At 44.2% G+C, this 16,755-nt stretch overlaps 1 protein-coding gene across 3 annotated transcripts in view; it reads left to right on the top strand.

Moving 5' to 3' along the window:
* The window catches only part of LOC124710579 (adenomatous polyposis coli protein-like), a 490,408-nt gene that overhangs the window by 464,998 nt on the left and 8,655 nt on the right, over positions 1-16,755 (top strand). For all 3 annotated transcript variants that reach the window (XM_047240936.1, XM_047240937.1, XM_047240938.1), the window contains one exon: positions 4,389-4,602. In XM_047240936.1, coding sequence (XP_047096892.1) covers positions 4,389-4,602 — 214 coding nt within the window. The remainder of the gene's footprint in view (positions 1-4,388; positions 4,603-16,755) is intronic.

Genomic DNA, 16,755 nt, shown 5'->3' on the forward strand with positions numbered 1-16,755 from the left:
ACATATCTTTAGATATGACTCTTCACTGAAACTGAGTTCATGCAGCTACTAATATTCTGCACCTGAACGGGGTGAGAATCCCCCACAAACTTCTGCTTCATTAGAGAGACAATGAGGAGAGGGAAAGGCAGACAGCAGAAGGAAGAGGACCAGGCCAGCGGCAGAAGCGGGGTCTGCGAGGTTGGGGCTATTGATTCACAGCGGCGCGTCCCAGCTGCTCCAACACGGCCCTGCATTTCTCTCGCTGCACGCGTCGCCGCAGCATAATCACACTCGTCTCTTCCGCCCACGTCGCTCTTTGTACTCTCTTGTCAGTGACCTTGCCGTGTCGCGCACGTTACGTGAACGGCGTGTGCCCCATAAGCTCAGCTTCAAAGTGTACCGCTATGTACTTTGTGAGGTACCAGCAAGGTGAATGTGATTCCTTCTTACAAACTTTCGCGAGCTCTACAGAGATGTTTGCCGGGCAGTTTTATTTGAAGAATACCATGTCTCCGATGGCTATCTATTTTCCTGAAAGCTCAACGAACAAATCCACAAAATTATCCTTGAACTGGTCTTCTTAAGATTCATAGAAGATATACCTCTGCTAATTCGTGGGATTACGTGGTTTTAGCGTCCGATGTCTTTATAATCTGCACCTTTTGCTAGCGACCGGTTTTGCATTGTTTTGGTAACAGTGGATTCATCGCGGTGACACTTTCCCGTGTAGCTCGGTTGTCTGATTGATATGACTGCAATTGACTGACCGTCGCTGAAGACCGTTTCGTCGACGAAACGCTAAACCCTCATTTTCTAATACACCATTCTTCAAAGAGCCACGAGCCATCGCTGAAGTTCTGCACCAGTACCTCGGGATGTTTCAGTGCGCGCGTCAGCGTACAGTCCGTCGGCCGATGGTTTGTACAGATGCTCTGAAGAACTGGTTTTGTGCAGTAATGGAACAGATGGTGAACAGTAGTCTGATAGCGTACATGCTTAGTTTGGGTGTTGCCTGTTTAGGTTACGTTCACTTTGGTGAGCTTGATGACTTTAACCCTTGCGACATAATGACTAATTAATTTTATTTTCACCACGGAAATCTGTCTCGGTTAAACAGATGTTGTGCACCTAACATATAACCATAAACTTATTTGATACGTAGCCAACGAAGGCCATGACTTCCTTACAGCCAAACTTTCAGCAACCATCACCGAACAACCTATGACACAATTAGATGCAACTCGTACTTACCATGTAGACACCGTCACTATAGACATGTTTGGGAGCTCTATTAATGCGACATACAGTTAGGCGAATGAAATATTACACTTTCTTACCGTCCATACATTATCAATATTGCCAGTTCTTCTCCTTCTTCTTCTTCTTCTTCTTCTTCTTCTTATTATTATTATTATTATTATTATTATTATTATTATTATTATTATTATTATCTCCCTACGTGCCTAGAAGTATCCGGGAAACACTAAAGAGGGGAAGATAAAGCTACAACTCCTAGCCTTCGGATATGATTGACAGGAAAGGCCAGAGCAGTCCTATGTAGCTCAAATTCTTTACTCAGTTACAAGTAATTAGAGACTGTCCACCACAGTGTGGGAGATGTCAGCCATCGTAAACATGGGAGGCTCACCTATTTGAGGTTGCATTCTTACGAAGAATTGGAACAACACACAAACAGCATGAATATCAACTGATACTCGACGGACTTTGGAATAAAATATAGCACTGTCGTTATAGCAAACTGGCAAACACTTAACAATATTATGTTTTACTAACACTGTGGCTATTTGACATTAGGGGCATGAACTTTGTTGTTGTGGGTACTTTCGTAAGCCTGACACTGGACGCGAATTACGTAGTGATTAAGCTTTATGGACCCCACAGGCCACACGGAACGCCAGCATCTAGTGATCCTCATGTCGTAACAGAAGTTTTTAGTTGTTGTTAGCAAAAGACTGCTGAAGGTAAACCAACTACAAATAATTTTATGATGCTGGAAACAGATTACATGAGAGCTTATTCATTTTACAATAGAAAGATGGTTTAACGAGTCCTTGTAGTACCTGCTTCTGTTCACAGTGGACATGACAGACAAAAAATATTCATTAAATTAAGAGTAGAATTTCAAAAACAAGTATAAAGCAAAATTAATGAAAAATGACCAGCACATAAAAAAGATATCTTGGAAATGATCGCAGTCTGCAAAGAGATAAATCACGGCAACGAAGGAAACGTCCGATTTTTGAGAATGTATGGCTTACAGAGTGCAACAAACTGCGCTGTCCCTGCATTTTAACTTGAAAGTTGTAGAGGTAATATCCCTTTCAGTATTTCAAAAGAAAAATTTATAGTTCTAGTGTGCAAAGAGGTTAAGTATCCTTGCAGACACCACAGAAAGCATAACATTGTTTTCGGAATTGCGTTTGTTCTGAGCAGTTTTCAGTCTGTTAACTTTTCCTTTAGTATTCTAGCAGTGATGCCGTATGTAGATATAAAGATGGCCAGCTGCAGACTTTGTTTTCCCTGTTTCATCGCCGCTCTTGTGCTGGGTACAGGAAACAGCTCGTGGGATGTGGCACGGCTCAAGGTCGGCTGTAGGACGTGTTACGTTACGCGAGTCGGCGCCTGCTGCTGCTGCGTCGCACAGCTTCGAATTTCACGCCCGACGAGGCACGTGCCATTAAACAGCAGAGCTTACGCGCGCTGCGAGCGACTCCTGTTAAAGCTTCCGTCACTGACACTTCGTAGTTTTACACAGATGTGTAGAGACAGAACTGAATTTAAACATAGTCTGTCCTAGCGTTAAAAGCCACACCCCACTTCCTTGTCCCGGTAGCACCTTTGGCATCGGGGCACTAAGAGGGTGATTTCTTCTTGATGGCTTCCAAGGTGAATGTGGCAGAGCTTCAGCTGGGGTACTACATGCAGAAACTTTACCAAAGATATTCGGCGCAGATAACGTCCTTGTGTAAAATTTACGATTAAAATAATTCTCAAATGACCTACGATATTATGTTCATTAATGCAGAGTCATTCATTCATTCATTCATTCTTCATTCCAAGGATACTAGGTTGCTGCTGTTTCTTCCTACTCTTAACTACTTTTTTCATCCAAATTTAGAATATTGATACACTACTGAATGCGTTTCATTAATAACTTCCACTGTGGCAGTAGCTATCCGTACAGTTCATTTTGAAAACAAAGTTAATGATTTCTACGGTAAATAATTAGTGATAAATAAGTGAATCGTCTTATGAGAACTTACTTAAATAATTTTTGTTCAGTGTGGAATGTATCTGTGCTGAAAACAGTGAGTTACGTTGTAAATATGAGAAAAAAGAAACGAAAAGCTGAAATCCCAGTAGGGAGTTCTGAATGTATCTTGACAGAGAAGCTAAGAATTGATGTGCCATTACATTTCACTATGATAACGTTGCAAAGCTGGTCTTCCTTTTCCTGAGTCATTTAATGACTGGCGTACTTTTGTGTATAAGACAATATTATATGCATAAGATATTGTATTTAGCTTTACTGCTTCTCGCCGATAGTCGTTTTTCACCACACTCACTGTTAAATGGACGCTCTCACAAGACAAACTTCAGGGGTAGTTAGCTCGTCCTCATTCAAAAGATGCCAGATAGTTCAGTCTGTCTGTAGAGTTCAAACATTTCAGCACTGGTTTCGTACTCAAATGCGAATTTGCCTATGATGTTACTGCCGCTAAACGCGTCAACTGAAGCTTAAAAACTTGACAGTAGTAAATGTCTCTTACAAAAGTGTTTCCAGTAATCGAAGTTTTGTACGACGGTCTTCAACCAGTGTCTGCCTAATTGGGTCAAGAGTTACCGTATATAAAGTTCATTACTAGCTGTAATGATCTGGACACGAAATTTTGTTCGATCTGGGCTATGTGCTAGCTTATGCGCACCGCGAGAGTTCTGTGAGGGGAGATAGAAAACAGTCCTCAAATTTACTCTCGTGGACACCACCTTCTGGCTGCACGTGATGCGAGCGATAACAGCAAAAAAAGACCCCTCTTTTCTAAGGCTTAGGATGCCATCGGTTGTATCCAAAACGTTTTGAACTTCCATGTTCCAAAAAGATTAGGATAATTTATCGTTAACACTTCATTGCACCGTAGTCTCTTGATGCTTGTAAGGTACCCACAGTATCGGATGTCTTACTTATCCAATGATCAGTGACGCGTCTACCGTTATTGACTGAGAATTTACGCTCAGCTCCGCAACTGCTACTAATAAACTCATTTTACGGTATGCACCGGTGATATTTACTGTTTGTTGTGAAATGATTTGGTAATTCTTGCTTAGACAGTAGCAATGTTTTTGTGAGATATACCGAACTAACTCAGGTATTTTCTTCGTTTCAGAACATTGTCATCGGCATTGGAGCTGCCATGCTAGCATGTATAGGAGATCTCACACCAAAGAAACAAGAATCGTTGCTGTATTTCGCCATTTCGATACTGGCGTTCAATGCAGTGAATCTCGTCGTCCTAGAAGTCGGAGAGTGGAATCTGTTCTTGACTGAGGATGTTAGCAAATTAATTAGTCAGAATAACTTACGGAAACTGATATTCTACGGTAAGTGTATTCGCAGTGTTTTCAAAACTATTTTCTTCTACCTGTTTCAGTTTCGTTATATCATCTGTGACCCCCTCGAAGAGATAATGGTTGAAACATGTTTTGTTCGCTTATTGACCGTGAACTCGTATGAAACGATTGCATGATTATCTGAGGTCAAACTGTTGTGTACTCTGATGTTTATCTTTGGTTTTTTAATTTATTTTTTTAAATTATCTATGGGATAGGAATGGATCCATAAAACTACTTGGATGTTTTACTATTGAGGCTTCCATATGCCGCGGGTTAAATTATCGACAGGAGCTCATGTAAGTGACAGTGTGAGATATACCGTTATTGATAGACGCTGTACTTAAAGATTCAGCGTGAGTTTCTCCATCAGCGTGGTTCTGTTTTCACGCTGAGAGTGGAAAAAAAACTTTGGCCGAATCAATAGCGGCTAAAAGTGGTTCATGATTAGATTGACGACTGCCTTGAACGGCTGTGAAGCATCCTCTGAAAAGATTCAACAGAGGGGCAGTCTTATCTCGTCGTAAATCTGGAGATTACGAAAGGGGATATTATGTTTTTATTTATCAGAGCCCAAAAAAAGGCACCAAAACAAATATCCTGAGACTACAATGTAATATTAACCCTTGTGAGACTTCACACTTCATGTGTCAAATATTCAGCAGCCAAAACGACATTGTCATTACCTGCCAAAAAAGTGTTCCATGTCACAGGGATCACTCAGATTACCGCAAACCAACAAGTGTTGAGAGTTATGCCTTGCCCCCACACTCAAAAAGCTCATCATTACTGGTACCCAACTTTTTCAAATTAGTCTTGTACTTCGTCATCACTGTTCTCATTCCGCTTGAGGGTCGTCCACGTCCCCTATTGGAGATGGCAGCCTAATGGTAGCTTATCTTCTGCTGGCCATAACACTCCAGGGGATTTTGTTCTTCACAGCTCAGTTCGGCAGGCTTCTGTTGAAGCTGTAATTGATCCTGTTATAAGGAGAAAGCTGCTTCTGGATGTCAGTCGTGATGGAAACGCGCGAATTCCCAACAATGCATGTCTTGGATCTCTCTTCTTTGCTTTCTCGTTTCAGTTTATGCTGCCACCAGTCTCCATACAACTGGACGTATTGACTGGAGTTGGTCTTAGGCAGCATGTGCCTATGCGGCATGTCTCATGAAGAGCTACATCAGCAAGTTGATTAGCATGTGCAGAGTACCTTCACGCTGGAGCGGCGTATTCTGCAGCAGAGAAACGCAGAGCAAGAGCGGATGAGCTAAGAACGTTGGGCTGCATTCCCCACGTGGTGTTAGTCAGCTCGCATAGGGAGACTTCACCTGGTGCATACTTTCTGTCTGGTGTATATACAGCGTTGTTCGTAAGTTAAGGAATGGCCCAGTTTTAACCCTACGTATTCGGGGTGAACAGAGTTATTTAAACTGCGCTCTTTCCAGGTGCATTCAATTTTCTGCTCGCCTTATTGCGTAGGTGGAATGCACACACTTGAGTTTTATCCGGAGTGGTTTTGAAGTGGTTGTCGTCATAGCAGATAGCAAGCTCTTAGAGGGCAGATGCTAGCTTCGATTCTACTTCCTCAAATGTCGCTCCTTGATCAGCGACAGCTGTGTCGTCTGCATAGATGACGGAACGGTTCCCTGAGTCGAGTGTTTGGGTGAATCACCTAAAACTTGCACAGCAAATATTGCGGAAATGGAAAGTGCTATTGATGTGCCGATTTCACAGAATGTATTGGTGGTCAGGGGCTGGTATTGTTAGTTAATAAACAGATTGTAATAATACTTAGAAAGTTTGTTTTGCTGCAAACACAAACTTTTTTATGTGGAACAATGCCTATTTACATTAACAAACTGCAAGTAATGTAAATTAGATCATCAGTGGTGTTTGTTTCAGGGCTCTAGCGTGAGTCGCTTACGAGATACCGTATGTTGAAAAACATTCCATACCGATACTTGTTTGTGCCATTCGACCTGCGTAATTGCTAGGCACGATGTTGTTTGCTTGAGTGTGCTTGCGTATTCCTTGAGTGCTCTGCGAGTTGCTAGTGAGTCAGTGTGTGTCAGTCGAAGTAATCGGTCGTGAGTGGACGATGGGATTTACCAATGCAGAAAAAGCAGACATGCTCATGCTGTATGGAGAGTATAGGAAGAAAGTTGTTCGTTCTTGTACCGTGTATACGGCAAGATACCCAAAGAGACGTCCACATCTCGGCAGATATTTATCAACCTATTCAATCAGTTACCTGAAACTGGTAGTGTAACACCTAGACGACGTAACAGAAGGAAACAAGTGACGACAGAAGAGGGGGGAAAAACAATATTCTTGCTGCTGTCGCAATTGATCGGCACGTTAGCTTCCGCGCAGTCGCACGAGGAAGTGGCGTGAGTAGGCAAGCGTTCTACGCTTTCTTCATCGACATAGGTTCCATCACTACCGTATCTCTCTCCATCAAGAGGTGACTGAAATAGACTGAGATATTCGTGTTATATTCTGTACATGGGCATTCAGACAGAATATCCCAGATGTATCGTGTATCTAGTTCAGTGATGAAGCCACATATACCAATCTTGGCCAGGTAAACCACCGAAACATTCACTGTTGGTCCGTTGACAATGTCTGTAGGCTTCGTCAGAATGTCAGCGTCCAAGGAGAGTAAACGTGTGGTGTGGCATAGTAAACCATAAGCTCATGGGCCTATGTTTCGTAGACGGAACAATCAACGCGCACGGTATCTCAGCCTCCTAGCGGACCATCTTCCACGGGTGCTACGAGACGTTCTTCTGCAGACTAGAAGGAACCTGTGGTATCAACATAACTGTCCAGCGGATAGGCACTTGGTGCAGGGAGTGGCAACTGACCCTTAACATCGACATATGTAATGTATTGCGAATACATAGAAAGAAGGATCCTTTATTGTATGATTATATGATAGCGGAACAAACACTGGTAGCAGTTACTTCTGTAAAACATCTGGGAGTATGCGTGCGGAACGATCTGAAGTGGAATGATCATATAAAATTAATTATTGGTAAGGCGGGGGTACCAGGTTGAGATTCATTGGGAGAGTCCTTAGAAAATGTAGTCCATCAACAAAGGAGGTGGCTTACAAAACACTCGTTCGACCTTTACTTGAGTATTGCTCATCAGTGTGGGATCCGTACCAGATCGGGTTGACCCAGGAGATAGAGAAGATCCAAAGAAGAGCGGCGCGTTTCATCACAGGGTTATTTGGTGACCGTGATAGCGTTACGGAGATGTTTAGCAAACTGAAGTGGCAGACTCTGCAAGAGAGGTGCTCTGCATCGCGGTGTAGCTTGCTGTCCAGGTTTTGAGAGGGTGCGTTTCTGGATGAGGTATCGAATATATTGCTTCCCCCTACTTACACCTCCCGAGGAGATCACGAATGTAAAATTAGAGAGATTCGAACGCGCACGGAGGCTTTCAGACAGTCGTTCTTCCCGCGTACCATACGCTACTGGAACAGGAAAGGGAGGTAATGACAGCACGGCTCCACGAAATGTCTCCAAATCGTTCGATTGGACGCAGAAGACCTCTTCCTTGACCGAACACTTCCCCTGATTTGACGCCTTTTGACTATTTTCCGTGGGAAAAGACACGGTCTACAAGGACATTCCAACTTCACCCAATGATATACCACGACGTATTACTGCAGCCTGCTCGGACATCTCTGCTGAAAAGCTAGCCATGCACGCAGTCGTTCCATACCAGATTGTAAACACGTACTGCCGCTGCCGGAGGTCATTTGAACACAACCTGTGACCGTCAGCAGTCTCGTTTCCGATCAGAATCCCCGCCGCGCGGTGTGATGCCTTTTGTCACGGTCCGCGCGGCTCCCCCCGTCGGAGGTTCGAGTACTCCCTCGGGTGTGGGTGGGTGTGGGTGTGGGTGTGGGTGGGGGTGGGGGTGGGGGTGGGTGTGGGTGGGGGTGGGGGTGGGTGTGGGTGGGGGTGTGGGTGGGGGTGGGTGTGGGTGGGGGTGGGGGTGTGTGTGTGGGTGGTGGGGGTGGTGGGGGTGGTGGGGGTGGTGTGTGTGGGGGGTGTGTGGGTGGTGTGGGTGGGTGGTGTGGGTGGTGTGGGTGGTGTGGGTGGTGTGGGTGGTGTGGGTGGTGTGGGTGGTGTGGGTGGTGTGGGTGGTGTGGGTGGTGTGGGTGGTGTGGGTGGTGTGGGTGGTGTGGGTGGTGTGGGTGGTGTGGGTGGTGTGGGTGGTGTGGGTGGGTGGGTGGGTGGGTGGGTGTGGGTGGTGTGGGTGGGTGGGTGGGTGGGTGGGTGTGGGTGTGGTGTGGTGTGGTGTGGGTGGTGTGGGTGGTGTGGGTGTTGTACTTAGCATATGTTAGATTTAGTGCTTAAGCTTAGGGGCTGATGACCTGAGCAATTTAGTCCCATAAGACCTTACTACACATTTCCAAATTTTCAGAATCCACATAACTAGTGTGTGCACTTGAGTTGTTCTTTAGTGTCTTGCTACCATAGATATTCGTCCGCCCCCGGTAGGTGGAATGGTCAGCGTGATGGGTTGTCAATCTCCTGTGCCAGGGTTTGATTCCCGACTGGGTCGGGGCATTTTCTCCGCCCAGGGACTGGTTGTTGTGCTCTCCTCATCGTCATCCTATCATCCTCATCGACTGCAGGTCGCCGAAGTGGCGTCAGATTGAAAGACCAGCACCCGGCGAACGGCCTGCCCGACGGGGGGCCCTAGCCATACGATTAAATTAAAAAAACCACAGACACTGCATAAGTGTCGGTGTGTAAACTTTTCAAAATACCATATCTCATAAACGACTCGCAGTACAATCCTACAACAAACACAACTGACTTCTAATTTGCACTACTTTTAGTTTAAGACTTGTTACATTTTAAAAAGTGGTCTTGCACAAAAAATACACTTTCTACAGTCCCTTAATAGGCTAACAATACGATCCCCCTGGCTACCAATCCATTCAGTGAAAACCGCACATCAGTAGCACTTTCCATTTCCGCAATATTTGTGGTGCAGGTTTTAGGTGATTCACCCTGCATATCATCTGATCCAGCAGATCTACATGGGGAAGACCAATATAGGATCCAAGTTGTAATTTATAGTCACAAAAAGTATCTGTTTTGCAGCAGACACAGAATAAACTGCATCAGTCGGCAGTCCTCACTTGTTTTGTACAGCTTCTTTTCTAGTTTCTTATCATTGACTGTATAATAAGCAGCCGTAACATTGACAAAAGGAACTCCTGTAATCTGCTGTCTGTGTTGGGCGTAAGTACTTGCTAGTAGACGACTCTGCTGGTATGAAACCTGACTCTTCCGTAATGATCTTCCTGTCGAAAGTAAAAAACTCGATTCAAAAATCTTTCTCTCTAGCATTTTAAACGTATTGAACAGGTGTGATACAGGTTTGAAGTTCTTGGGGTTATTCGGTTCTTTGCCTGGTTTCAGCAATGTCACTCCTTGCTCCAGATCTTTGGGATTATGATTCGCGCTTCACAAGTGTTCATCATTTTTAGGATCCAATCATAATTACAGAGCCAAAGTTCTTTATTTGTTACAATTTCATGTCATCAAAACCTGCAGTTTTGTTACTTTTCATCTGATGATTACAAGTGCGTAGTGCTTCATCTGTGTATGGAGTGCCTATCACAAAAATGGCCTTGTCTCTCTTAAAGTTTGGACAGGAAACGTTATAGTCCACTAGCTTGGAAATTATTAAGAAACCTTATCGGTAACCATACAGTTTCATATTCAGAAGTGATCAAGGTCAACACTATCTAAAAGCACACTAGTTGCTGTCCAATAGCAAAATCATGATATGATACAAAGTAATTCAACTTGAGCGATGTGAGGAGAATGATAGTGATGTTGATATGACTTGGATGTTTTTATGTTGTGCTCTCTCTTTGGAGGAAGGATCGTTTTCGAAGAGATGTTCATACCTCTTAAGCAGAGTTTTTGAGTCTTTATCATGTCCAGGTAAATACACTGTTCTACAGCCTTTTGGAATGTGTTCACGAGAGAAACTCTTTACTATCCCCACAAAATCTCCGTGATTTTCTTGACCAGGCTTATTTTAATGACTTCTTCATCCAGGTTCTCAGAAAAATAATCCCCGAGTTCGCGTTTGAAGTTTTATAGCTCCCTGAATAAATTTTTGCTGGTTTAAAAACTGTTTCTACAGGGCATATAAAACTCGGTGTTGTGTCCTTGGCAATGGTTTTGCAGTTCGTTTCTTGGTATGGTAAGTAACAAGTGCCGAGGCAAAAATATTATCCGGGTTGTAACCGCTCTACCATCGGCCACGATTATTAAGACACCTTTGGGTCATGTACTCGTTTCTGATCTATGCATTCGGGCCAGTCTTTAGATTTTTGTCTGTCTCCTTATACCTCAAGGAACTATCAGAATTAAAGTGACCTATAACGTGCTTCATTGGTTGAGAATCAAAACAACGTTTCTGTAAATTTGTATTCCTTCTTTGGTGGCCTGTTGATGGATGTAACAGTTCTCTCCGGGGGCAGCGACTCTTTCCTGATTACGTGTTTGGCGAGCACGGGATCCAAAATATTGCCAGCGCCTGTTTCCTTTCTTGTGCAGCAGTATCATCTCCGAATATCTAGCCTTCTCTTACTTTCACGCGTTACCAGCATTTGATGGTGAGACAGCTATGCCCTAGGTTCTGCTTTCCTTTCTCAGCACATTCATTCATATACTTTACTTCACGTTTTGGCTGAAGTAACTTTTGGTCCTTCTGTGTGTGATCTTCGTTCTCAATTTTTTTTTTTTTTTCTATGATGTGAACCGACTGGGGAAGAAAGCCTCAAGTAAAGCATGCTGCATGCGTTGTTGAACATTATCTGTGTGATCTCATATATGTTCGTAAACAGAAACACGGTAGCCTACGTGCATAGGTGTTACGTACCCTTTCGCTCAGCGCGGGGATCACACTACTTACGCCTGAGCTGCTAACTCCCCATGCTTGCCAAGAGGTGGTGCCCGTCTTCGTGGGAAATCAGAACTCGCGGCTGGGTGGCGCTCTTGGCGGGAACCCTTGATCGGAGTGAGTGTATCAGGGCGGACGTTTCTCATATGAAACCTATAGAATCAAACCAAAGAAATGGTTGTTCTTGTACGGTCTAGAAATAACCACGTTGGCAATTACTGCTATATTGCTTTCCTATCCTGGCTACTACCAAGGAAAGAGGGTCAAACGAAACGATTGGGAGCGAAACAATTTATCAAATACCTGGTATGTACACAAATAGATGGAGATACTTTTTTTGTGGAACCCATTGAAGATAAATTTCGAGAAGTTAAGACATTGTGAAAAACGCGCACTGGATCGTCACAGATTAAGGCCTCATGGGCTGCACAAACTACAGCTCATTACACATGTGAGTGACCGAGTGACATAACGGAGACTATTGCCCGGCATAAAACTTTGAATATGGTCCAAGGAGTCAGCTTCTACAGAGAGCACACACTTCAACAAGAAGTTACCGGCTAATCTCGAACAGCGAGGCGTACATTTTGTCCGGTGCATTGTAAAAGGTCCTAAGGATAATGAAGAGATACAAGCTCTTTCATTTTAGCCTTTAAAGGAAATGTCCTACCACAAAAGGTTAAAAGTAGGGTGTACAGGTCACACAGGAAGTATTTGCTCGTATGTCATCCCACTGCACGACGGAGGCGAAGTACGAAAAACTGCAGACTATCACTGCACGAAGGTAATCGTTGCAAACAACCGACTTTGGATGTCAACTGTACGGAGCACTGTCCTCCGTATTTTTGATCATTCAGTGGAACTGAAACGGTTATTGCTTTCAGCTGTTGGAACTACACATTATATCCTCCTCTTTCTAAATTTGCGTTGTTTACCAGAAATACGATATTTTGATCACAGTTCCCCAATTTTCCGTGATTGTGGTGGTCCTGTGAAGGCATCTGGAGGGGTATGTACATTGGTTCAAACAGATGTTGTCAGTGAATGGATTCCCCTTAGTACCACATTGGAAGCAATAGCATTGCTGGTGCAAACGACCTCAGGCAATCACCGTATTTGTTACGTATATTTACTTCCAGCCAGGCCACTTGTTTACGATGGGTTGGCCACCCTAATCCAACAACAACCACCCCCCCCCCCTTCTTCTGCTTGAGGACTTCGATATGCACCACCGACTGTGGGGGAGTACCACTTCTTCTGGTTGAGGCCCTCTAATTAACTAGCATCTTACCGACCACGATCAGTCTCTTCTCACTGATTATACTCCTACCAATTTAGTGTTTCCATGGCACCTTTTCAGCTGTCGACTTTGACCTTTTCCACCAATCTTCTGACTTCGCTACTTTGTTCACTACATGGCGACCTCCGTGACAGTGATCACTTTCAAGTGATCCTGTCGTTTCCTCGCCACCGCCAGATGGCAACTAGCGATTGTATGTTGTATGCCTCTGCTGTTAGTTTATGGCATGGCGGCGCCTCCAGCTTCGCAATTGTTTGACCTAGTCCGTCATGGAGATCGACTGGTCACTGGTGCCTTCTGGACTAGTTCTGTAGGCAGCCTGCTTGTCAGAGTGGGGATTTTCCCTCTACAGTTGAGATGGTAGCAACTCTTGGTCTCCTATGCAATCACAATTCGACAATTTGCTGGTCATCCAATATATCCTATCCTTTTGCATACAAGGGGCATCGACTGCCTGACACCCGCCCTTGGGTGGGATTACCAATCGAAATGCTCAGCACTCTGCCAAGGCCTCCACCTCACCACCTCAGAATTACTCCCTGTGTTTCCTGTGCCCCGCCCCCTCCCTCTTGGTTGGTGTCCAGTCCACAGATTAAGACGGAACCATTTCACCTCAAACTGTGGATAAGAAGGGATATGCTTTTCCTTCTCCTACCGGTCAGGGACACCAGTTCTTGCTGGGAACATGTAATGTTTTTGTGGCGGAGCTGTGAGCCGTTAACAAAGTCCTCCGTTTTATTAAATTGACGTCCCTTGACCACGTTTTTTAATGAGTAATGACACTCTGAGCAATCTCCAGGCCATTGAGTGATGTTACTCCTGTCACCCTGTGGTGTCTGCTATTCATGACCTTCTCTCTGACCTTCCTCGGTTGTCTTCCTCTGGGCCCCAACTCATTTGAGTATCCTAGGGAAAGAAGTGACCAATCATTTGGCAAGAGAAGCGATTACTCGTTCCCCATTCATTCTGATCACCGCAAATACGGATTTTCCGGTGCAAATAAGACCTGTGCACACTCGCAGACGTAACGACATCCGGTGAGTCACTGTCCACTCTAATGAACTCGGTACTATAAAGTAGAATATTGATGCTTGGCGCCCTTTCTTCCATTCCTCCTGGAAGGAGTCCACCATCCTGTGTCGCCTTTGCACTGGTCATACCAAGCTAACCCATGGTTCTATGTTACTTAATGGGCCTTTGTCGTTGCGGAGCCTTGCAGATTGGTGCTCATATCCGGGAGGGATACTCCTTCCTCCTGCCTCTACATGCTAAGCGTGGACTTCTGAATTGTTTGCTTCTTATGTTGACAGATGATTCACGGACAACTGAACTGGTTCTGCTTTTTCTCAGTAAAAGTGGGTTTTATTCTTATATATAACGCTTTGCCTTCGGGGCGGGAGCATGGTGACTGGGGGCGTCTCTTGCCACATACTGGGTCAGGAGGACCCCCGACCCTGGCTCCTATGCTTGTTGCCTCTGCCATCCGCCCTTATATCTGTTTTAATTGCTTTTACGAGGTTTGCGGTTTTTTCTGCTGTACTGTTTCCTGTTTTAGGAACAACGCTGTTGATCAGGGGGTGCTGTGCCATCCTCAACTTTAACGCTTTACCTACGATGGATCAGGGCTGGAATGGCTGTGGGAGGGCCTGCTCCCTTTGCGTGCAGAGTCCTGGGGGAAGCCGAAGTGCGGTCTTAACTACTTCTCACGTCTTGTTTTATTATTTAGGGTCCAGCTGATGTTCGTTCCAGTTTTAAATTTTTTCCTTGTACTATTCTGGAGCCCTCGACTAGACAGTATTCTTTACTCTGTTGCTTTCTTCTCCCGTAATCGGGTTGGCTAGGTTCAGATGCGGGTGCAGTTTCTCTCCATGACTGTGTGCTGATGTATCACTGGTCAGCTCTAACGTACGCACCGATGCGATCCATTTACTCTTGCTTCTCTATAAACGATTTTTCAGCTCTCTCATCAGCATTGCCTTCAATGCCCCGCTTTTACCATTCCTACGTACTTCATCTAATCACGTTCCTGGTGGACGTCACTGCGTCCGGATGAACGAACCCTTGACTGAGGCGCTAATGACCTCGCTGTTTAGTTCCTTACCCTCAATCAGTCAGTCAAATGTGATTGTGAAAGACATAATTTCATTTATTAGGATTTCGATGTCATCTACGCAATTCATATCTGCAGACAGCTTCACAATGTCCAGTTTTGTGAACATTGCACGCCATATTGCTCATTAGGTCCTTCCAGGACAAGTTTCATTCCATTCGCACTCGGTCGACGATGGTTTGGTCCTCCGTGAGATTTTTCGGCTAGTAAGATATTACATTTATGTTTCATGCACAGTAATGTTTCTGCTGCTGAAATCCCCTCAGTATTAACGGATATTGGTGCTAGTGCTGACTTCGACAAACGCTGTTTTAAGTGCATCATTGCATTGCATTGTCTTTATTAGCCGAAGATTCGGGCGTTGAGGTTGTTCTCAGTGTTGTGTAGGGTGCGCCCGATTGTTTCGCAGTCTTCGAGGAAGCACATTCCTGGTACCCCACGAAAGAGGATGGTGGGTACCCTTTAAAAACGGCCATATAGTAATTCCAGAGTGGAAGAAATAACAAGCGGCACTTTACTGGATTCAAGGAAATGTTTTCAAAGTAAGACCTGCGTTCTTGGTTCTAAGTGCTTGCTTTCAATGACTTAATAATTCAGTATAGCAAGCACCGACTGAGTCATGGCGTAAACAGCAGTCCTCGAAAAGTCCCGAATCTAGTTTACCACAAAGAAGTCAGGATTACTTTTGCTGTCTAGTCCCATACCCAAGCTGTACAGTTGGAAAACAATCAGAAAGATGACATTCAAGCAATAACGTCATCCTTCCAGATGGGGAGTAATACTTGAAACTGCCTCAGCTTGGAGCAACCATCCAAAAAAATAAGATATTGCAGTGCCTCCATATCCGAAGGAACAGGCACTGCATCGTAATTCGGAATAACACAGGCGCTGCAATATCGTATTTATCCGCCGACTTCAGAGTAAAATGTCTCCCCTGTACAAGAATATACATAATGGATGTACGAGTACACACACATGGTTGACGAAAGATGGAAGTTTCTGTCTGGCCGTGAGTCGTGCTCGGATACCCAAATGGTAAGGCGACCGTTTGCGACAAGCGGGAAATCCGCGTTCGAGTTCCGGTCCGGCACAAATTTTCATTGTCATTCCATTATACAGCTGATCGTCGCCTATAATGCAAATAAATTTCTTGAAGAGCATGCTGATAAGATTTCTAAGCTACGCCATCTGTGCCCTATATTCCTCTCTCCATCCCATGTACATCACTGCGTTTATTTTCTGGGATTTCAGTGATCACATTTTTGTTTTTAGCATTCGTTCTTCTGAGAACTTGCGGCTGGTTTGCCACGTGTAACACAATTTCTAATTTAGTTCATGGACATAAATACGCGAGGGAAATTTATCTGGCTTTCTATTTAAAAGACAAAGAAAACTACCAACTGCATCTCAATTTGCGCCCATATCCTCTGTGATACGTGAAGCAGTCTTCTAACGGAAAGTTAGTCCAAACACTGCAGTAATTTTAGGTGTGTGTAGATATTTGTACGGCTCCTTTATATTGTCATGGTCTCAAACAACTATCTTGTATAAATATTCTCCACTGTGCAAGTGTTGAAGCTGAAAACTCGATACAGAACGAATGATGAATATAAACTACGTAGAGTGCAAGAAACTTCGTAAACTTAAGTCATTTCTATAATAGAAACTTTTGCTTTCTATTTTTGATAACTTAAATGTAAGTGCCGAGTTGATCAGTATTTTGTTATATTCTTCCAAGAATGAGTCATACAATTTGCAGAGGATTGCACGCTGCATTGTATCT

The sequence above is a fragment of the Schistocerca piceifrons genome, chromosome 1, assembly GCF_021461385.2.
Source record: "Schistocerca piceifrons isolate TAMUIC-IGC-003096 chromosome 1, iqSchPice1.1, whole genome shotgun sequence".
NCBI lineage: Eukaryota > Metazoa > Arthropoda > Insecta > Orthoptera > Acrididae > Schistocerca > Schistocerca piceifrons.